Consider the following 25328-nt stretch of genomic DNA (forward strand, 5'->3'; position numbering starts at 1 on the left):
GTTAATAATTATTAATAAATCAATATAATTAAATTAAAAAAAAAGTTGAAAAAAAAAGATTTTGTCGGTACTAAGGAGGGGATAAAACAAATTTCCACCTTTAAGTTAAGAAAAACTTCAAATTTATTCAATACGACAATGGTTGCATATGAAAAAAGTTTCAAATATTTAACATACGACAAGCCCCATCTTACAATTCCAGCAACAATATGGTCATCCTTGCCGTAAGAGTTGGTCATATCGAAAATTGTTTCAGACAGAATTTTTAGGTAATGTTTAGAGTACCAACGAATACTTTAAACCGACTCGATACTGTGCCTAAATAAGATAGATATTTTATTTTCAAAACCCCATTTTTTCACCCCCTGAGCCAATGGTTGGTGATACCAAAACATTTTACCGAGATAAGTTTTAGACCCTTATCCAAATAATAGTACGAACTTTAAAAAAATTCTATATTTTACTTAATAAGAAAGTTAAAGCGAAATTTTGGTTTTTCTAAAAAATCCTTTATATTCTAGACCCCCATTTCTATTCCGATGATCCGATTTTGGCCGTTAACGAACTCGACAGAGATTTTCTTACGAGTTATTTTTAAGGAACAATTTGATAGGGATTGGCGTAAAATTACGGCAGTTATCGTGTTCACAAGAAAGTGTAATATATATATATATATATATATATAAACTTTTGAGGTGATGGTGGCTTTGGAGTCTGACGGATGTGAAACGCGAAGGTGTATCGAAATTTTCCGGATGTCGAATCATGGTACCCATTAAAATAGGTAATGGGCTCTTATGAAATCTACCCAATAGGTTTCTTTCTTCATAAAAAAAAAAACACTGTATTCAAGGAGAACGTAAAATAAAATTTAAACAACTTATTTAAAAATTCTGAATGACCAAGTGGAACTTTCAGGTTATTTTTAAACATGCTTTTGTGAGTATCCAATGACTAAGGAGCATTCATGTTGAAGTACTCTCAAGATTCCGCTCGAGATACCTCTAAACAATTCTAAACGATGTAGAAAAGAATAAAAAAACTTCCTGTTATCTCTCACTCGCTATCCTTCTACTTTAAAATAATGTATACTGTTCGGAGAACGAACGGTAGAGGCGGTTAAAATTAAGTAAATATATCAACAACAGTTTTATAGTTGAATCGGTATATTACCTTCAGGGTTGTTGTCAGGCCGGCCTCCGCGGCGCGAGTGGTAGCGTCTCGACCTTTCATCCGCAGGTCCCGGGTTCGAATCTCGGTCAGGCATGGCATTTTTACACACGCTACAAATCGTTCATTTCATCCTCTGAAGCAATTCCTAACGGTAGACCCGGAGGTTAAAAAAAAAGAAGAAAAAAAAGTTTGTCGTCAGATCCCCTGAACAAAGCTTCCGGACAACCTACAAATTCGTACGATTTACACAAACGCGCATGCAAACACCATACACATAAAAAAAAAGCACAGTAATAGTTTAAATAATTAATATTATTATATCTCTTCTTTTTTTTCAGTATGCAGAAGTTAATCCGACTCTGTTGTCACTGGTAAGTTTTATTAATAGTGCTAACAGTAACATTTATTTGTTATTATTAATAGTAATTTGTAATTAATTATTACTAATTTGCTTTATACATTTATTCTTCTCGATACTATATCATACAACACGATGCACTTTCAATCGCATCGAATAATTAAAGATGTTTAATAGCTGTAAGCAAAACAGCGTTGTACTCGGGATTGTATCATATAATTAAGTTAACTGTACATAAAATAATAGTACTCATAATTTTAATACTAATTATTACGTAGTAATTATTTTATACAAACTTCTATAAACGTATATTATATAAATAAGTATATTAAATCCATTTACCGAGTAAGTCAGAAAACAGATTACAAATTTTTCTTTTATAACACAGAATTATAACTCTGCATTTCTTGTCAAGGCACTTTCATTGTCTAAATCATGTTATTGCGATAATATCAGCGACATGATTTTTTTCTTTTTTCCAATTATTAAAGTTATCTAACTGAAAATCTAGAAATTAAATAAAATATTTTTTTAGTCGTTCTGTTGTTCGATTCGAGACTATTCTCCATTCTCCTCTTTCAGGACATTTTTACTACATTCTCAATTATTTGTACCGTATCTGTCTACAATTTTTACCTGATATCCTCGAACGCTAAATTAAATAAACTTGGATGTTTCGTTAATTAATCTATCGTTCTAATTTGTCTCTTCAGTTTTCCTCTCTTAAAGATCTGTTCCTTTAAAATTTTATTACCCGCTTAATTGTCGACATTATATAAAAATAAATTACGAATTCTACCGTTCTTTTCCTTTCTGTTTTTACTATCATCCATATTTCACTACTATAAAGTTTAGAAGTTTAGAAGAAGACGCCGGTCTAGAAGTTACCTTCTAGACCGGCGTTTCTCAACCTGAAGGTCGGGAAATTAGCTTTTTCGTCGCATTTTACGATTGTACTTTTAAGGTATGTTTTTAATTAAGTAACGTTTTAATAAATGTCCGCTGCAGCGCGGCTATCGCCGTTTCGCGCACATGCCACAAGAAAGAAGTCACTACGTCTACTGGCTTGCTACAGACTCCATTATGTGATCGTTAGTCTTTGTTTTCCAGTATCCTGTGCGAGTTTAAAACGCGTATGACTATAATAGACAACGCCACCGATTATGAAATACGTGCTGTAATTCGTTTCTTAAATGCAATAGGAACGTAAAAGCGGCATTCACAGACAGATTAATTACAATGATTTTGTTAAATGAGCGTGAATAACCGATTCTTAAAGTATTTTTCATGCCGATTTTAAATATGATATCAGAATTCTTCTATCTATATCTATAGCTTAGTTTTTTGTGACTAACATTCTTATTTTCAGGAAGTATCGCGCATTAATTTCATAAGCGTAACATTTTGTGAACGTATTTTATTATATTATTTATCACAATCCCTTAACTATTGTCACATTGATTTGTTAGACATTGGTCGTCATAATTATTACTTACACACTTAATGAGTCACATTCTTTCTAACATATCATCTACCGATTAGTTATTTGTCATATTTACATATAAACTGTTGTCCAGACTAGAGAAATATTTTTAATTCTCATTCAAGCGAGAGTTCTCGTGTTTATAAGGTTCAGTTTTGTAGCTGACTTTCGTATCGGCGGGTATATGTTGTTCAGTAAAGCGAGTGCAATTCCAGCGGTTTGGAAAGAACCGAAGGATCACACCACAGACTGTTACTTTTGTGTAATAAAGATATCTAGGATAACAGCTAAAAACTAGACGTATGTAAATACCCTGATCCCTACGCCGTGCGGCCGGTGCCACATAGCCAAGAGCTTCTTCCAGTTATTCATCGTTTGACAAACATCTGAATTACAATTAATTCAAAACGCTATATAAATTCAATCTAATCTGGATTCTTTCAATTTTAACAGAAACTCTATTATTTGATTTTTTAAATTAATTTACTATTAAAAAACATGTACCTAATTTAAACATCATAAAAATCTAATTTTCCTTTTATTTTGATTTCAGAGCTTCAGATCTATCTGTAAAAACTTGGTAAGTGATAAAATCTACCTTTCCCAATAAACGTTTCGGTTTTATTAAACATACCTTGATTAACATAATATTATAATAAAGTTGTTCGTTCGTTCTTCACGTTTGAGGTTCAAAGAAGGGAAAAAGGAAACAGACATTAAGGTTGCAAATTCAACTACGTCTGGATGTAGGAGACCTCGAACAGAAAAGACTTTTGTCAAGTAAATTTTGATTCCATATTAATATAAAATTCATATCGATCAAAATAATTAGTACGATAAAACTAGAAACATCATAGAATTTCATTTGTAGTGAATCTTATTTTAATCGGTAGCTTTTGTAAATAACTGGTGTGTTGTGTGGCCGTCCAAAAATATGTATTGACTGAATCGAATGAATTTTTTTCAACTATCTGATATAAAACTATACAACAAACGTGTAAACTGAATCGGCATAACCGCTAACAATTTCTCTAATAATAATCTATTTCTTTAAGTAGAATAAAAATAATCTATCGCATGTTACACTAACGAATTATACACCCGCAGATCATGTGTAAACTTAAATGAAATTTGATTTTATAGGGTCAGATGTAGGTTACTTGCTTCTGGCATATTATTTTTCCATATGTTGTAAACAGGTATATAACATACATTCCTCGCAGAATTAATAGTTATAAACTACCTAGAAGGGAACTATCAGTAAAACTTCAAAATCACCCGTGAGTAAATCATAATCAGAGTACTGCTACCAGCGAAAGAATACTGAACCTTCTCGTTTTGAAAATTTTGTTCGCTTTATTTTCTATCGGTTAACATTTTTAACAAGATATATCGTAAGCCATTAAGTCATAAAATGACAGTTCATACCGTTCCAAACCGTTCAATAATCAAATGTATTTGATATACAAAAAACTGAATTTTAATACTCGGTACACCTGTGACGATCGAAAATTTTCATTAAGTTGTTTTTTTAATGCTAGAGAGGAATTTATTTGTTTGAACAAATATATCTATTCCAAGTTAAAATCTGTTCTTTGTAATCGACGGGCGGGCGAAGTTGAATTTCATTTTATCTCCACGCGTCCTATTTTTTACGGTTTACAATGAGGTACTTTGATAAAAGATTATTTGTTTTTGACGAGATGCTGAATTATTGAAATGTAAGAACTAGACACAAGAATATGATTCGTGTTAAGAATTTAACATCATTGATAAAGAAGGGGAATTTCAGTACAGTAATTTTATTAATCGTACATACATATATATCTATCTATACATCTGAGTAATTTAGGTGAGTTCGGATACGAGTGTAAGAAGGAAAATTAAAGACAGAGACTACAATTGTGTTTTTCAAAAGGATATGTATTACGAGTAACAGTACAAGGTGAAAAGATAAAGATGCTACGATTTGCTGATGATATAGTAATTCTAGCCGAGAGTAAAAAGGATTTAGAAGAAACAATGAACGGCATAGATGAAGTCCTACGCAAGAACTATCGCGTGAAAATAAACAAGAACAAAACAAAAGTAATGAAACGTAGTAGAAATAACAAAGATGGACCGCTGAATGTGAAAATAGGAGGAGAAAAGATTATGGACGTAGAAGAATTTTGTTATTTGGGAAGTAGAATTACTAAAGATGGACGAAGCAGGAGCGATATAAAATGCCGAATAGCACAAGTTACACAAGAAATGTAATTTGTTTACATCAAAAATTAATTTAAATGTCAGGAAAAGATTTTTGAAAGTATATGTTTGGAGCGTCACTTTATATGGAAGTGAAACTTGGACGATCGGAGTACCCGAGAAGAAAAGATTAGAAGCTTTTGAAATGCGGTGCTATAGGAGAATGTTAAAAATCAGACGGGTGGATGAAGTGACAAATGAAGAGGTATTGCGGCAAATAGATGAAGAAAGAAGCATTTGGAAAAATATAGTTAAAAGAAGAGACAGAGTTATAGGCCACACACTAAGGCATCCTGGAATAGTCGCTTTAATATTGGAAGGACAGGTAGAAGGAAAAAATTGTGTAGGCAGGCCACGTTTGGAATATGTAAAACAAATTGTTAGGGATGTAGGATGTAGAGGGTATACTGAAATGAAACGACTAGCACTAGATAGGGAATCTTGGAGAGCTGCATCAAACCAGTCAAATGACTGAAGACAAAGAAAAAAATGTATTACGATTATTTTTGATTCGCATTAACTTTTCTGGTTTATACCATGTTTATATTTTTTAATTTTGATTAAGATTATTTTTTTTATAATCAAGGTTAACCCCTCAGATGGCACATTTACCATAAATATTATGTGCAATTCATGTCATTTTGTTTTGAACGGTTTGTGTTTAAGAAAGGCCTTTTTTTTACATATAAAGAAAACTATAAAGTATTATCATATAAAACCTAATTTTTCAAAGTAAAATAACTTTTATATTTTTATTACAGAAAGATAAACAAGAATTAAAAATTTCTCATTCTGCTCAGAAGATCATTGAAGAAATTCACAAAGTAAGTAACTGTAATAAAAAATAATAATTACTATTACTAACACATCTTAATCAAAAATAATTTTATTATCTATTTTTAAATATGTTAAATAAAATTTCAATATACATTCCAATTATTATTAGTTACTGAAGAATATGTGGTTTATCATAATCTTTCAATTCACAAAATGTTCCTTCTACTGACCAGAAACAGTGACTGTCTATTTTATTTTGTTTTTTGGTTTTTACAGGGCGAAAAACACTTCGGTATTGTCGTCGCCCGAACATGATGTATATGTTTTAAAATTTAAATATTATACATTCGAAATTAATTAATTAAAATCGATAAAAATCCTTAAAATAAATGTTAAAATGAAAACACCTGTAGCATACGCTACGATCAAAATAAAAACACAAAGATCTATCGTGTTAAGATAAAAATGTACAATCTCCTTTTATAAATAACTGAAACAGAGTAATTCAAATATCTGAATACAAATGAACAACACTAAGAAATCGTAAAACAGAAGATAACAACACTTCACTATCCCCCAGAATTGTTTGCACGTTTGCCTTATAGTTTAAACTTGCAATGCAATGCCGCATAACAGATAATCCACAAGGATGCGGTGCACTGTCAACTGTGGTGCGATTATATGAGTCATCAAATATCCACGAGTGAGCCTAGTGTGCCCTATTTGCAATGGTCATTCCCGCATGAAGAGCTCAAAGATGAAAAAATGTTTCTAATCGGGTGAAGTTTATCGTTCACTCTAGCATCCCGCTAACTTTGCCAGACATCATGAATTTTCTTCAGGAAACAAAGAAGATTGTTAGACGCACCTGGTAAAAGGAGGCTGAAGACAAGCCTCTTTTTCTGCACTATCTGTGCGCTCAACGCCTAAAATTTCTATACGGCAGGAAATTCAGCAGAAGTTCACTGTTGTATTACAACTAGTGATATTTGCGAAATAACACACGGAATGTCACAAACAACAGGGTGTCTGGAGTATATGTCACTGATTGCCAGTAAGGCGCTCATGAAATCTGAACGAAGAACATGTTGAAATTTTGGGCTAACCGTACAAAAGGCATACAGTTCTGCAACGAAAATACTGGTGATGCTAAGAAGGCTACACGTGTACGTTCTGTTGCCAACCACAAAACCACAGCCGACCAAATTAACATTTCTAGAGCCGTCCTTATAAACTGTAGTATCAGGATTCATGTTATTTCTAATATTATAAACTGTCAAAGTCTTAATTATAACTATGATGGGTGTAAACAAGCCGGGCGGGATACAAGCAAAACCAGTCAAAGATGGTTCATTAGTCAAAAAAGAATTGCCTCTGAAGCCGCAAAGATTATTGTCATGTAGTAAACATCAATGATGATATCAATATCAAAATATCAATAAATAAAACGTTTTTGCTCCACGATATTTCAATACTTACTGTAGATAATACTTATCTAAGAAGTACGTATTTTTTTATATCTTGTATGCTTAATCTCAATACATTTTCTTTTAGAAGTAGAAAAACAAAGAATGAAAACACATAATTATGAAACACATAATGAATCGCATAATTTATCATCCCAAGGACCAATTTCCTTTTAATAATTTTTTTTCAACGGGCAAGATCAACTTTGACTATTTTTTACAACCCCTCAAACCTTTTAAAATAAAATCTGTAAAGAGAAAATAAGAAGCAGAAATTCTACGCGGAAAAAAGGTTTTTTTAAAACACGAAAGAATTACTAATATTCAAAAAGAATCCTGAATAAAATGAAGTAAAGACTTTCCAAACGCTTTGGAAAATCAACTGCTTTTTATTATGCTGTGGATCTGAATCACGATAAATCAGATAAAGGAAGAGTAATATAAGTAGAGGTCATTCGATTTAAACCTATTGAAGGACAGAATCCCTAAAAAATATGAAACCACCTAAATAACTATATTTGCAAATGTATATCTTGTGGCCTGATGTGTATGTAAATGCGAGAAATATAAGAAAATGCGACTAAAAAATGCGAGTAGTTGTAATAAAGCGTGATGAAAAGAGGAAAGGAAAACAGTTTTAGTAAAGACTGGAACATTAAAAGAAAACAAGTAGTAAGTGCAAATAATAGTGCAAACAAGTAGTAAGATTACTTCTTGTTAAATGTTATGCGGGTAGCGATATCGTAAAAATATTACCGAATTACAGTTATTACACAATGGATTATATTTGGTAGTAAAATTTAAAGTAATTTTTAGACGTTGTATAACTTACACGATTTTTTGAAAAATTAATTACCTCCATTCTTCTGCATCTATCCATAAACAACAAAACATTAGGTTTCAAGGTTAAATCTATCTTAATATAAATTAATAGTATGTACAACTAATCTCGTATTTTTTTTTTTTTGTTCAGAGCAATTCTAACAGTAAGACGATTAAAAAAACAAAAAAGAAGACTACTAAAACTACAACTGTTACTAAGGTAAGTAACTTCACTTCTCACTTCCCTTAGCAATACTGGTACAGACTGCTAGTTTTTTTTTTAAAGTCTATGTCATTTTTAGGAGTAATTTTTATTTTACGTCATTTTTTCAGTATTTTGGTCGAAATATGTAACTTACACATATCTTGAAAAATAAAATTTTATATCGGTGACAAAGGCGAAAAATTGTCTATTATTTTAATATTTTAAATTATGCTTTTAATTAAATTTTATTTAAAAAAAAAACTTAAATATGGAGGAAAAACAAAAGAACTACATACAAAAAATTAATTTTAAGAATAATTATACTCTTCTGCTAGAATGCAATTTAATAAACTATTATTTATTAATATTAAAAATAAATTAATATGAAATAAGGACAAAAAAAAATTAGCACCACAGCATTTAATAAATTGTTTTCAAAATAACATTTACCAGAATTACACACTTCTGTATATAGGATATCCACTTTTTTTTTAAAGTAATTATTTTCTGTTTAGCAAAGTTATTGATGTCACTTGATTACAAAGGAGCCATCATAATCTGTTGGAAAAATACATACAGTAAATTTATTTTTTAATAAAATAAACTTTTTGAGAATCTGCCGAATTTTCCAACGATGAAAAAGACAGAAGAGTGTAAGGAAACAAATTTTGAATGAAAATCCTGCAGATTTGGAGAAGTAAGGCAGCAGCCCTACCACCAATCTTATTCGGCACAGCGCTCTAACACGGCCAGAAGAATCTTTATTATTAGCAGCACCAAAATAAGTTTTTTTAAATAACCACCAAAAAGTGGATAATTATCCTTTTTTTTATTATTATTATTCTTTAAACTTAAAAAAAGCCTCATGTTGGATTTAAAAGTTAAAATTTAGGAATAAAAGAAAAAAAAAATTATTTTCACTTCTTAGAATGATTTTGAAAAATGATTTTATTATTTAAAAAAAATGTCAATTTCTTTTACATTTTGACTTTTTATTTAAATTAATGATAAGGCTCAAAAAAATTCTGTCAAAATAAAAACAGCTATTCACGAGAAAGAGAACAAAAATGAAAGAAATATAATGTAAAAAAATAAACAGACATCTACCAGGGATGAAATAATATTCTCTGAGTTGTGGTAATATACAGTGTTTCTAAAATGGTAAGCTGGTTATACTTTTTCGGATTCACTTGTAAAACTTAACAAGAAATATCCTTAAGAAAAATGGCGAGTAGTATAGAAACCTGAGGTTCAAACATAATGTCCCCCCACCACCATTAAGTTTGAACCTCAGGTTTTTTTTCACGAGCGCTGATCGGTTGAGAATCTCAGGTTATTTTTCACGAGAGCGAGCCCCTCTTTCTAGTAAAACTTTTACCACGAAATTTTTACGCTTTCGTGGTAAAAACTGCTGTATTTCGTGGAAATACACAATTTTGTATCACAAAAAAAAATAATAATTAAAATTTCATAAAATAAACTAATTACGAAGGTAGTTTTATTACTTTGCCGGTTAATGGTGAGTAAGCCACTATATTTCGTATATTAATAAACAATACGCGATTGTATTGGGTTTAAAATTCTCTTCGACTTTAATATTAATTTTAAAATAAATAACACCCATTTTTATCGATTCATCTTGTGGTGAACAATCATTCACCTATAAGGGATATTTGTTTTTATAACCATATACATAATGATTATGATTGTACGTGGTGAATCTGTTAATTTATAATATGATTGTTTAAAATCCACAAGCATCTTGTACTTTAACATTCGATCCCCCTCTAAATCCTCATATGGATAGTAGTTTGAATTTACGTATACTTTAATATTTTTAACGTTACACAAATCAAATTCTGACGCGTTCTTTGTAGCTTTATTTAATCTATCGGTTTGAAAGCCTACAATAACGTATCGAGGTTTGTCTAATTGTGATGATGTTTTTACATTCCAAGTCATCGATTTTGTTTGTGGGACTGTTGGATTCTGATTAAGTTCCCAACTTCTAAATTGTATACGCAACTCTTTTTTTTCTCTCAATTTAACCGATTCCAATTGATATCGACTCGATACCTTTAAATACGGTACAAGCCATGCGATATCTGTTATTTGTAGTTTAGATTTACGATCTGAAACTGTGGCCAGTATTGCGTTCACATCATCACTAGTGCGTTTCAATAATAGTTCTTATCTGTTGTTTATAATTATTCTTTTATAGTCTCCAGGAAAACCCAACAACACTGATAGGAGTATGTATAAAGTAAAAGCAACATCATCATCTATATTAATTTTATTTGTACTACTAACCCGATAAAGATATATAACGAATATTTAAATTCGCTGATGCTATTGCTCTTTTAATGAAAAATAAATATTAAATATCAACTTCACTACCGAGATAGAAATTTTACTTCATAAGTAATAAACATACAAAATATTAAATAAATTAAATATTAAGATACAAAATATCAATGAAAAAAGATAAATCATTTTCATGTAAGCAGTAAAATTACAAGGAAAAATACCAAAGGAATAAAGAGGTACTCAAAAGCAAACTAAAAGAGATTTCAAATACAAAAAAAGTCTAATAAATACAGATAAAATTTGATAAATTTACGAGTTATAAATAAATCTTAAATATATTTATGCGGAGTCTAACGTTTTTGAAAGTAATATAGCACCATCAGAAATGTCTGTATTTGAATTTGGCAGAGTTCATGTGAGACCCCCACGGCTTAGAAATGATAAAATAAAAGATAAAATCGGATATAGCTGACTAAAATCTGTGGAGTAATTATACGTTAATTTTTCTATTAAATTACATAAATATCATATAAAAATTATTAAAGTGAAATAAATGTTAGCTTTTATGAGATAGATCCAGAAACTGTATTTTCGCACTTAATTTTACATATTCCTCGAGGACTGTATTCGTTAGGGCAATTCTGTTATGTTCTCCGTTGGACAAATTGAATACAGCGTCAAATAAAAAATGACGAATACCCAAAATACTTCCGTATAATCAATAATCGTTAACCGTCTCATAAGCGTACAAATATCCACTAATAGTAACAGCACCCTTGACATTTAAAAGATATTCAATAAGACTAATTTTGGCATACTAAAAGAACAGATATAAATTAAATCAATTATACATTTTAAATGTATACGGTTACCTAATTTAAGAAAACCGGCATCATTAATGCCATTTAAAGCCAGTATGAAAGCAGCGGCACAAGTCGTTGAAGATAACCCATCGGGTTGGTCTAGTGGTGAACGCATCTTCCCAAATCAGTTGATTTGAAAGTCGAGAGTTCCAGCGTTCAAGTCCTAGTAAAGTCGGTTATACTAGATCGTAGATACCGGTGTTCTTTGGTGGTTGGAATTCAATTAACCACACATCTCAGAAGCGATCGAACTGAGATTGTATAAGACTACACCTCATTTACACTCATACATATCCTCTGAAGTATTATCTGAGGCTAAACAGGAAAAAGAAAAAAGCCATTGAAGATGGTTCTAGATGCAACTCGGTTTAGAAAACTATACATTTAATAAATTCGGTTTGGTTTATCGTTGAAAACCCGATAGTTTTATTTAATTTTCACCTCATCATTATTGAGAAAGAAAAAAAATTAAAATGATAACGTAATTGACATTATTTATGACATTTACATTTATGACATGACATAATTTAATTGACAAAATTTTTATTTTTGTTTCAGACATGGGAAGAATTGTTGGTTAAAGTAAGTACTGTTTGTTATTAAATTAATAACGCTTTCTATACAGGAATACACTAAAAATTAATGGTAAAAATGGAATAAACAAACAACTGTAGAGCTATATCTGTGAACTAAAAAAAAAAAAGTTAGCCACAGAAATATTATTTTTTGTTAATGAAAAAAAAAGTTTTTTTTTCATCTTTTATGAGCGCATAGGATCACTTTTAGTTAATCCATGATCCAAGTCTCTTTCAAAAGTACTTTTTCTTATCTTCTGATCTCCGTTCCCTTTCTGGTTTCTTATGAAAGATTTTGTACCGCAGTAATAGGGATATATAAATCACTAACCGGTGTCTAGATTTTCCTAGTAGGCAAAATTACTGAAAATAAATTCTCTTTAATACTTTTCAATGATCTCAATATATAACTGTACATAACAAAAGAATCACCTTTTTTTTTTAAATTTGCATATTTAACTGCTTCCTGTAGATTCTCCTACGGTACGAAATGAACCGACCGACATTACCGATTATTTTTAGTCCTGCGCATACAGTATATATGATATATTAAGAATCAAATAAAATAGCCGGATGCAATTTTACTTAAATGTACATCTGACATTTAAGAGCTGCTTAATGTTTTAAAAATAAATAGCAATAATACTATCAGGATCATTGTTTATTCTTAAAGGATGTATTTACACATCTGTCGAAAGGAAAATGTAATGGATTTTAGGTGTATTATGTTTGTTCTACTGAAGGCAGCACAACAGTTGAACCGATTTAGATATATAACAATGCAAATGCATTGGAATCCTTACATACCACAGTGTCATAGGCTATATATATATATATACACATATGTGTGTTTAAAAAAATAACAAGAATTTTTGTTTTTTTGGAAAGAATTTTATTTATTTGTCTACATTAATGTTATCACCTTCAAAATAGTCCCTATTATGTATTATACAATTATGCCAGAGCTTTTTCCAATCCCCGAAACACATCTGGAAATCAATCTTTGGAATAGGGTTTAGCTCTTTCAGCTATTTGCTTTTAATCTCATCTATGCTTGTAAAACGACGGCCCTTTAAGGTTCTCTTTATTTTTGGGAACAGAAAAAAGTCACACGGGGTCATGTCTGGCGAATACGGCTGGAGTATCATTACAGTGTTGTTTACGGCTAAAAATTGACGAACAAGCAATGAAATCTGGAGCAGGCACATTATTGTTGTGCAAAAGCTATGAACTGTTTCACCACAAATCCAGGTGTTTTTTTCAGACTGCTTCGTGCAAACGACATTGAAATTGTATGTGATCCTCCTTCTTATTGATCATTTGACCTTGTGGCAAGAACTCATGAGCAATATGCCATTAAAATCGAAGAATACAGTGAGCATAACCCTCACATTTGACCGTACTTAAGCTTTTTTCAGTCTTGGTGATCCAAGACCAAGCGGTTGAGTGGTATACATTTCTTGGAAATGCTTATACCGCTCATAAACCCTTACTTTACTCATAGCACATTCACCAAAACCAATATTTAATATTTTTTAAAACATTGCTGTACTTTATTCCATTCTTATAGCAAAATTTAATACAAATTCTCTGATCCATTATTTATACAAATAAAAAATCAACGATTACACCAAAACATATGTTATCCTTCTGACAGCTGGCATCCAAACATCCAATATACAGATACTATTCACCCATGTTTACCAATACAACAACAAAAAAATCCTGAGAATTGGACTTATGCAATCCATGAAATTTCAAAATTCTCATTACGTTTGAACACATCTCGTATACACACATATATATATATATATATGTATATATCTATTTTTTAAATAGATTTAAAAAAGAAATGATACTATATACAAAACTGTCATGCAGCACACTCTGTAATTATATTGTATTAGTAATTATTCTATATTAGAGCAATGTTTTTTTTTGGGGAATTTTTAATGTTTAAAATATATCTCTAAGTTTTTATATTTAATTTAAAGTGTTAGCAACACCAACAATGGTTCAGCTTTCTTTGCTTTACCTATATTATCAAATAAAAAAATAAACTAAATAAAAAGTAAATTTTTTTTCTAACTGTATTATTTACTTCTCCACAAATACAAGGAGATATTAATAGAAATTATTTCTATTGTTCTAATTCAAAACTTTAAATATCTATATGTCAATTAACATAACATTAAAACATAAACAGTGGAAATCTCAAAATAATTAAGATTTTATGAAAAAAATTTTTTCTTTGCTCCTAACATTTTAATTTTATTCTTAAACTAGATGTTACACAAAAAACTGCAGAGAAGAGAGAGATTGCTAAAACCTGTTACGTTTTATATAACATAACATTACTACTATTCTATTACTTACAGGATAGGATTCATTTTAATAAAATATTCCATCGATTACAAATAAAAGCCACATTATAAATAACCTCCTACTTTTCTCTATCGACTTTTCAAAATTTAATTTTGTTTTATTTACAGAAATTCGCAGTAATTCAGTCAGAAAGCGATTCGTCAAATGAAATTGTAAGTAAAGTTACAAAATAATTAATATAAATTAAAAATCCAACACAAAAATAAACAAACTCAAAGTAAGGATAAATCCAAATTTTTATCTGTGTCTCATATCTACTAGCCATTATTAGTCATATAATATATAATTCAGACACAAGTTGTATAATTCCAATTATTTTAGCTGTAACGATACAGATTGTATTGCTTTAAACAGTAGGATAATATGGTTACAGATAAAAATTATCCGCTTTAATATTTTTAATCTTAAACATTGACATTTAAATTATATAGTATAATGTTCTTCCCATTGTAAAATGGGAAAAACAGAATTTGGATACCAGATGGTATGGATACTTAAATAAAGGGGATTAGTATGGGGCTCTAACCGTTTACACGTTAATAAGTCAGATCAAATCTATACTATTACATAAAAAAGAAAAAGGGAAAAATGACCTGATCTACCGCTACTAAATTTTTACCCATGTTTCTTGGCATAACTAAGAAGGTTTGTGATTTATTTCATCTTGAAAAATCTCTAAAAATTTATATATTATAGTAGTGAAGATTTACCAGTTGAAGCGCAAACTTTACTGAATTGAATTAATGAATTGTGAACTGTGAGTGTCGTCTATCACTGTGTGAGCTGGATTTGAACCGATTGTTATGAACATCTAAAAACCAATTTCTAGATTTTCTGAGTTTCATTCCAAGTTTCAAGAGTTAAAATTGATTTCTGAATTTTTTTCTAAATCCTGTTATTTTTTTAATTTCTCAATAACAAATGAAGAAATCAACCTGCTTTTTGGTGAGTGTAATCTTCATGTCATTAAACTAATTTCTAGATTTTTGAAAAATTCAAACTTGAAAGGGGATAAAGAAAGGTAAAAATAATTTTTGAACGATGATTGTAAACTTTCCCAATCCCGACTACAATAAACGAGATATTCAGTATATCTGGACTTGCAAATACTCTTCAGATAAATATTTAAAAATCTTTTTTGGTCTTTTTTTAATTTCAAATTTGATACAGCCACTGCCACCATTATTGTATGTGTCCAATGGCTGCACCTGCCTCCGATTACTTGAAGAAACATAAAATAAAAAGATTGACTACTACAGGAAACGCAAATAACCATATAGCACCGGCAAAGCTGCAACGGAGAGCTAGGAATTTATATATTGTTAGCTATTAAAATCTCTCTCCTTGCTTCACCTAGAAATGATATGATTGAATTTTTCACACCGATATGAACATTTTACTCAAGGTCTACATATATACATCTTATTGAATATATGCATTTTTTTTTTTTTTACGAGAAATAGAAAACAAAAGAACATCACAAATATTTTAATAAAAATTATTTTGACTTTCAAAGATTGTAAATTTTCATAGCTGCAATTCATAATTAATATTTAAGTAAAACTATAAATGAATTTTTTAATTTTTTTCAGAATTCTAAGATTGAAGAATTCATTTCATACAATGCTAATGGATATTCTTGCTTGGTAAGTTAATTAATTGGTTGTGTATGTATGTATGTGTTATAAAATTAGTTGCTATTAATTAATTTCTAATTAATAACATTACTATTCATCATGATGCATGCATCAAAAATCTTAACTAGAATTCTATTCAGAAGAATTGAGAGGAGAGTGGAAGAAGTGTTAGGAGAAGACCAATTTGGTTTCAGAAAGAGTATAGGGACAAGGGAAGCAATTTTAGCGCTCAGATTAATAGTAGAAGGAAGATTAAAGAAAAACAAACCAACATACTTGGCGTTTATAGACCTAGAAAAGGCATTCGATAATGTAGACTGAAATAAAATGTTCAGCATTTTAAAAAAATTAGGCATTCAATAATGTAGACTGGAATAAAATGTTCAGCATTTAAAAAAAATTAGGGTTGAAATACAGAGATAGAAGAACAATTGCTAACATGTACAGGAACCAAACAGCAACAGTAACAATTGAAGAACATAAGAAAGAAGCCGTAATAAGAAAGGGAGTCCGATAAGGATGTTCTCTATCTCTGTTACTTTTTAATCTTTACATGGAACTAGCAGTTAATGATGTTAAAGAACAATTTAGATTCGGAGTAACAGTACAAGGTGAAAAGATAAGGATGCTACGATTTGCTGATGATATAGTAATTCTAGCCGAGAGTAAAAAGGATTTAGAAGAAACAATGAACGGCATAGATGAAGTCCTACGCAAGAACTATCGCATGAAAATAAACAAGAACAAAACAAAAGTAATGAAATGTAGTAGAAATAACAAAGATGGACCACTGAATGTGAAAATAGGAGGAGAAAAGATTATGGAGGTAGAAGAATTTTGTTATTTGGGAAGTAGAATTACTAAACATGGACGAAGCAGCAGCGATATAAAATGCCGAATAGCACAAGCTACACGAGCCTTAAGTAAGAAATATAATTTGTTTACATCAAAAATTAATGTAAATGTCAGGAAAAGATTTTTGAAAGTGTATGTTTGGAGTGTCACTTTATATGGAAGTGAAACTTGGATGATCAGAGTATCTGAGAAGAAAAGATTAGAAGCTTTTGAAATGCGGTGCTATAGGAGAATGTTAAAAATCAGACGGGTGGATAAAGTGACAAATGAAGAGGTATTGCGGCAAATAGATGAAGAAAGAAGCATTTGGAAAAATATAGTTAAAAGAAGAGACAGACTTATAGGCCACATACTAAGGCATCCTGGAATAGTCGCTTTAATATTGGAAGGACAGGTAGAAGGAAAAAATTGTGTAGGCAGGCCATGTTTGGAATATGTAAAACAAATTGCTAGGGATGTAGGATGTAGAGGGTATACTGAAATGAAATGACTAGCACTAGATAGGGAATCTTGCAGAGCTGCATCAAACCAGTCAAATGACTGAAGACAAAAAAAAAAAGATATACGTATTAAAAAAGGTAGCATACAAGCAGTACACTTGTTTTACACTTCCTTCTACTACAAATCAAACCAATCACTTAATTTGGGCATTCTTTATTTTCATCGTTTCCTAATTCATGTGCATTTGATTACATCTATCTTTTCAATCTACTCTTTGGCTTTTTAATATTTCTATTAGTTTTATCTCATTACATAAAGCTTTTTCTCAATCTGGAAAATTAATAATATATATATATATATATATATATATATATATATATATATATATATATATATATATATATATATATATATATATGTTTATGAACATTTTCTATTTCTAAAACATAGTTATAAATTGCTAAAATTACTATTTTATGTACTTTAATCATTTTCATTTTTTACAGGAGAAAATTTTAAAAACTGAATCATATGCTGAATATCTTGCAGTAAGTATACTATTATTAAATGGTATTATTACAAATGAACATTAACTAAGAACCACTAGTTGCATATGTCCTTTACAGATCCATATGCAGAGGTGCTTTAACAAACCATACACAATAGCCAAAGAATAAATACCAATGGTACAAGTCTGAATATCATTAATCACTGATCCAGTGTGTACGCCTAACTGAAACTATACAGAAATCATTTGGGAGCAAAACATCAAGGATAAGATAAAAGAGTGTTCAGCCAGATTCCTATCAGAGAATTCCTTAGCAAATCTCAACAAAAATTTTTACTCAAGAGGAGGATCAAAATCCTTGTTTATGATCTGAAACGTGTCATACAAATATTGAACTTGTGTAAGATTTTTTTTCTATTACTTGTGTTTAAGGAAATTAATTAGGAATGAAAAATGGTGAAAAAAATACTTTTCATCAAAAAGAAGGGCAGATAGCAACAGACAGTCTTAAATTACAATACAGATTTTGATGTTGGTTGCAAAATTAATTTATTCTGTAGCTTATATTAAAATTAATTCGTTTGCAATAAAATGTAGTACAAACAAATAAAGATTGCGATAATCCTTCTTGAAACACAAATATGTCAGTAAAATCAGAAATATTCAATATTGTAAAAGCAAAATTTTACTTCAATACGCCTATAGTAGACTAAAAAATTTCATTCATTGCTCTTTTACATGTTTGATAAATATTACAGCATACTTGCAAAAGTTAGGTATGGCAATTACGTACGTTTACGAAGATGTAACATAGAATTCTTTTTTTTTATAAAAAAGAGCTCTTCCTGAATTTATATAAACTTGAATAAATAAATAATGCAGAACATAAAATAACTATATATTATACAGATCAAATAAGTGATGTTATGAGAGATATTTCATGAATAACGAAAAAAATTGATCCATCATTTGATAGAATGATGGATCAAGGGAAATCATGAAAAAACCTTCATCTGAACAGCAAAGTAGAAAATTATTGATTAAAAAAAAACCTGATGATAGATCATATTAAAACAATTTTTACATTACGTAACATAAAATTGGTATTGATAAAATTTTTTTTAACAAACTAATTGATATTTTTTTAATATACTGAATTGAATATGTATGTAAATTAAGTTCATTAAACAAGCATTAAAAAAATTCAGGTTTATCTAATCGCATTTCTTAAAACTTTGTCAACAGAAAAATACTGTTCTTATGAAAAAACAAATTTTTTAGGTTATCAGAAAATTTGTTAAAAATAGAAACTGAAGCAGAGTAAGGTCCTTCCTCTCTCATAGTCCAAACTATTACTTAGGTCATGGTATGGGAATTATTTCATATAATTGTCACTTTTACATTTTAATATCATTTATTATTTTCTTTTTTTATTCATTAATTTTCTAACCGAAGGGCTGGACTAGTGGCAAACTTGTCGTCGCAAATCACTTGTTCAACAGCTGATTTCCAAAGTCAAAAGTTCTGAGGTTCAAATCCTAGTAAAAGTTACTTGCTTTTATGTGGATATAAATGCTAGACAGTGTATGCTGTTGTACTTTGGTGGTTGGGGTTCAATTTACCATACAACTTATAAATGGTCGACCTGAATCTGTATAAGACTACACCTCATTTATATGTCATACACATCATCCTCGTCTCATTGTGCCACAAGGGGAGGGGTTGCTTATAGTTCAACAATTAAATAGATTGCAATGTACACATTAGGAATAATATTTAAAATTAATTTTGTACTTTCTTCTACGATATAGGTTTTTACATGGTTTTTCTTGATCTTTCCAGGCAAATGGTAGAGCAATTTCTCTTTGTTATACATGAAATAGCTCTCATACCGTAAATGTAATGATCTACGAGTTGTGTGAGAAAAGCAATAAGACAGACTTTTTTCTTACCAAAGTTTTTATTTTTTTCAAACAACAATATTATCCCCTTCAAAGTAGTTCTCTTGGGCAGCTATTCACCGGCGGAGTCGTTGTTCCCACTCCTGGTAGCAGCGCTGGAAGTCTTCAACTGGTAGGGCTTTTCACTGGTCGGTCACAGTCTCTTGAATGTTCTCCAGAGTTCCAAAATGATGTCCTCTTAAGACATGTTTCAATTTCGGGAAAAGGAAAAAGTCACAAGGACTCAAATCAAGTGAATAGAGGGGTTGAGGAACCGTAGCAATGCGTTTTGAGGTCAAAAATTTCCTGATGGAAATGGCCGTGTGACACGGGACATTGTCATGATGAAGCATCCACTGGTCTGCAATGTCTGGTCTCACACGAATCATTCTTTTCCTGAGCCTTTCAAGGACACCTTTGTAAAACACTTGCTTGACAGTTTGTCCTGGAGGAACAAATTCTTTATGCACGATACCCCTACTGTCACAAAAAGCAAATCAGCATGCTTTTGATCTTTGATTTACTCATTCGACATTTTTTCCCCAAGTTTAACACAAAACTTGATTGCACAACGTTGCTCTAAATCCCGATGCTCCATTTTCATAACACACAACTTCACTGATGGCGGTCAAAAATACTGTGTTGGCTGAATGGAGCTGAAACTCATACTGAGCATGTGGAAGGGATGAACAAACCAGTCTAGAACAGACCAGTAAACACAGCATTGCCAGATTGCTCGCAGTGTTACCAATCTCATTACTTTTCTCACACACCTTGTATATAATAGTGAACAAATATAATAGGTCTATTGTCTGGTTTGATACTGATTTTTTTTCCTAATAAATTATTTATTTTTAGCAAAGTTCACATGTATGTAACAGAAATGCATTGAAATGTTTGAATTCTTAATTAACTAAAATCGGTTGACATGAATCATATTTATAGCGGTAACAAAGATCTGGTAATCTGTATTCATATCTTGATAATTCCAACTATTTAAACATAACCAGATTTAAAATTATAATATAGACAGGATTCAAAATCAAAGAGGCATAGCAAATAATAATGTCAAGCCTAGTGAATGATTAAGATGCTCCAGAGTTACTTTTATAATTTGCCTTCATAAATTTTTAACAGAGTTGTTGATTGAAATTCTGGGTTTCAAATGATGACAAGCTATTTAGAAATCTGTCACAACATGTGATACATTTCATTTGTCCTACATATCACTAGTGAAATAGTATGGTCAAAATCAATAACCATTAAGGTTTCTTCATAATGGTTAAGTAAAATAGGCATTTTTAAACAAGTTGATATATAAATGTGTTACTAAAGAATTAATAATGAAAATTTTTGTCTCTTTTTCAGTATACCACTGCATTTAAGGTAAGATTTGTTAAAAATATATTATAATCTTACTTCACAGATTGATGAATGAATATTAGGTGCTGTTATAATTTAAAATTATAATTTAGTGGATTAATGTACACAATTTGACTACCTGTACTGGTAAAGATAATGTAAACAATCAAATTATATTCATCTCATAATTATATTTGTAGCCACAATAACATATTGAACTCTCCCATTCTTCACTCAACCTGTTCTCTATTTCATTCAAAATTAATGTTATTATGAGAAAAGTATGAATTTATTATTATTAAGTAAATTATAAACAAGTTCTTTACTTAATAATAAAAATTTCTATTGAGATTTTGTATACTAATTGTAACTCCATACTGCAACCCAATAGAATAAATTAAAGAAATCAGTCTGGCTGATGAATAATTACAAATGTTTCACACCATCATTTAGTATACTGAAGATATGAAATCATAGTATACTGAATATAATATATTATTTAATGCGATTTTTTTAAGATTGCTAAAATTATAAATATATTATAGCCCAACAAATCTATTGAATGTCTGTTCATCCAAAAAGTGAATTTAAATGTTATTCAAATTTCTTTTTCCACTAGATCGCAAAAGAAGTTTTAAAAAATATCTTTTAGACTTTTTGTTATTTTTTCTGATTCTTCATATTCCAATTTATGAGAGAATTCAGACATAATTAGATGTAATATAAGAAGAGTTTTACTGTAATTACCTGGTTCATACACCAGGCAGGCTAAAAATTAGCTTTTACAGTTACTGATAAGAAAATCAGTGAATAAGAAAAAAGTTAACGCTGAAAGTATTTTATTATACAACTGATATGTATTAGAGGAAATATTGAAAATTTTTTCCATCTGTCTTTCATGACAGCATTTAACCACTCAATTATACATTTAAATAAATTTAAAATTGTCCAGTGTTAAAATACGTTAATGATCTGTTACACAAAATATTATTTTATGATCTCAATATATGCTACATAGCAGTGTACAACTATAGCATATTCCACCTGCACATGTGGCTACAGGACTACCAAACCTTTTGAACATGTAAATATAAAAGTAACACAAGTCACATCAAATACTTAAAATATGATAAAGCGGTGTAAAAATTAAATTCAACATATTGAGTGGAGAAAGAAAGCGGTTAAGTAAGATGGTTCAGAAGATGTGGCAATGAAAGTGTTAACAATTATCCTAAAATTTATCTTATACTACTCTACCAACCCTGTCTCCACCATCATGAAGTTCATCTCTTTTAACATTTATTGGATGTAGAGGGTATACTGAAATGAAACGACTAGCACTAGATAGGGAATCTTGGAGAGCTGCATCAAACCAGTCAAATGACTGAAGACAAAAACAAAAAAAACAAGAACATTTATTGAAAACTTGAGTGTTTCTAATTTAAAAATTTAAAGTAACACAACGTCAAAAAAAGCTTGAAACATAAGAAAATATTTCACAAAAAAATAAAGAAAAAATAATTTGATCACTACCAAAATGTACAATGACAAATAATCTACAATACAATCAAATAATAATTGTCTTAACAAATACCAGCAACAAAAATGTAGAACACCTGCCATTACCGTGTTCATCAGTGTCAACAGGAATCGGTAGTAGATTTCAGATTTTTGGCTAAGTATTAAAAATATGTAGCCAATTTACTTCTATTATAAAAATAAATTTAAAAAATTATTTTTGAAATTAGTTTTTCATAAAAAAATATTTCATTTCAATTAATTCCTAAAGAAAATTAATTCAATATTTACAAAAAATTAATAAATTAATTTTACTTCATATAGATCTGTTATACACAGTATTCAAAACATAACGCAACCTTATGGGAAAATGAGTGAGTAAGATACAATAATAGTTGAAAGTGGCCTCCAATATTCGATTCATATAATTGAATATGATGTTGCATCCTCTTAAACACATGCTGTAATGTTTGTTGAGGAATTGCAACTGCACATCATTCAGTTTCACTCTGCAATTCAGGAATGGTGTGAGGAAGAGTTTTGTAAGCAGGGTTCTTAAGATATAGCCACAAGAAAGAATCAGGAGGGTATAAATCAGGAAAATGAGGGCACCACAACCCCATCCATGAAAACACTGATCCACGAAAATCATAAGTGTTGTTGGCTGTATGAGCCGTACTACTGTCCTGCTGAAATGACGTGTACTCTAGCCGGTCTGCAGGTATAGTGTTTACAATTTTTTGCACCATCTGTATGTAGTGCTCACTGTTCACTGTGCCATTAAAGAATGTCATGAAGATTCACATCTACATGACATTGCACACCTAACATCTGCTTTTTGTCAGTGCAGCCGATTTGAATTTTCCATACACCAAATGCATAAATTCTGTGCATTCATATATTTATCAAGGTGGAAGGAGTGCCTAATCAACCTAACACCAATCATCGAGTTCTTCCCCATCTGGCATTGGAGATGATATGAACTGCTGATAGAAAGCTATATGTTTTTCAGTGTCTGCAGGTAGCAATTTGTGAACAACATGAATTCTGTAAGGATGCATCTTTAAACACTTGCATAATGTTGTGGGGCACTACCGACAGAGAGACTAGACTGGCTAGATAGGCGTTACACAGACTTCCTTGGACTAACAAAATATGCAGCTTACACATCGATCAACTTTTCTGGTTGTTAGCACTTTTGATCAACCACTTTCGGCTGCATCTGGCACATTCCCTGTCTCTTGGAAATTTTTATACAGCCGATTGATGAAGGACTTGTTTTGTTGCATCCACACTATACTTTTCTGTAAAGGCATTCTGGGTCTGAGCATAATTGGCATATCTAATGGATTGGGGAATGATGAATATTTTCTGATGCATAACCCAATTTGTCTTTTTCCTCAATTTAACATGAAAAAAAGAAGGAAATATTCTTCCATAAGGTTTCATCATTTTTTGAACACGCTGTATTTCATATTTGCAACATTCATATTTATTTATCCATGAAAAATCAACAAAACCTTTTTTCTAAGTTAAACATTTATTTACATGCTTATTTTCTATGCTTGTTTTCTACAGGGTAAATGCACAGATACTAAAAGTTTAACACATCACATTAAAACAGTAAGTAAAATAAATTTCATTTTAATGACTTTTTTATTATAAAATTGTTGGAAATGTATTTTTTTTTTAAATTAAATTTGTATTTTATTAAAAAATAAGAATATGCTGTATTCTGTAGCAGGTACATCCATGAATAACTTGTAATGAATGTGTAGATAATAAATATTAATTGTGTAATTAACACACAATCAAGATTATCAATGTTTAGAGAAGAACTCATGTTGTTATTGTAATTTTAAAAATTTAAACATAATTACTACACTATTGTTACAAATAATAATAAATGAATATATTTTACTGATAACATTTTATCTGCACAGTACAAGGATACACATTAAATAGTTCTGCTACCTCGTAAAAACTATGAAAGAAAAATCAACGGATAATTTCTGTTATTTAAAACATAATCATAATTAAATTTTCCCATAAACTGTAATTTTTTTCAAACATCTACATTTATCAGCATTATTCGGGTTAACTATTAAATATTTTTCATATGAAAATCATTGTTTAAGATGAATTTTATTCTAAATTTAATCTTGCACAACTTTTTTTAAAGTTTTACCCGAAATATTTAGCATTATTTGGGTAAAAATTATAGTTAAAACAAAATACACAATTTATTTGATTAGTTTTTTAATATAAAAATTTGTAATGAAATTTTTTTAAATTTACATCAACTGTCCAAAAATTGATAACATTTTAAGTAATTCAATGAATAAAAATTCTAAAACAAATTATTTTTACCATATGAACAAACTGGTCACCTACTTTTTTTCATTT

At 30.0% G+C, this 25328-nt stretch overlaps 1 protein-coding gene across 2 annotated transcripts in view; it reads left to right on the top strand.

Moving 5' to 3' along the window:
* LOC142332001 (uncharacterized) overlaps positions 1-25328 on the top strand; it is a 279107-nt gene that overhangs the window by 91608 nt on the left and 162171 nt on the right. For both annotated transcript variants that reach the window (XM_075378056.1, XM_075378057.1), the window contains exons 27-36: positions 1512-1544; positions 3568-3594; positions 6023-6085; positions 8478-8546; positions 12260-12283; positions 14769-14813; positions 16254-16307; positions 18101-18142; positions 21411-21428; positions 24501-24545. In XM_075378056.1, coding sequence (XP_075234171.1) covers positions 1512-1544; positions 3568-3594; positions 6023-6085; positions 8478-8546; positions 12260-12283; positions 14769-14813; positions 16254-16307; positions 18101-18142; positions 21411-21428; positions 24501-24545 — 420 coding nt within the window. The remainder of the gene's footprint in view (positions 1-1511; positions 1545-3567; positions 3595-6022; positions 6086-8477; positions 8547-12259; positions 12284-14768; positions 14814-16253; positions 16308-18100; positions 18143-21410; positions 21429-24500; positions 24546-25328) is intronic.

This window comes from Lycorma delicatula, chromosome 11 (assembly GCF_047948215.1).
Source record: "Lycorma delicatula isolate Av1 chromosome 11, ASM4794821v1, whole genome shotgun sequence".
Lineage (NCBI taxonomy): Eukaryota > Metazoa > Arthropoda > Insecta > Hemiptera > Fulgoridae > Lycorma > Lycorma delicatula.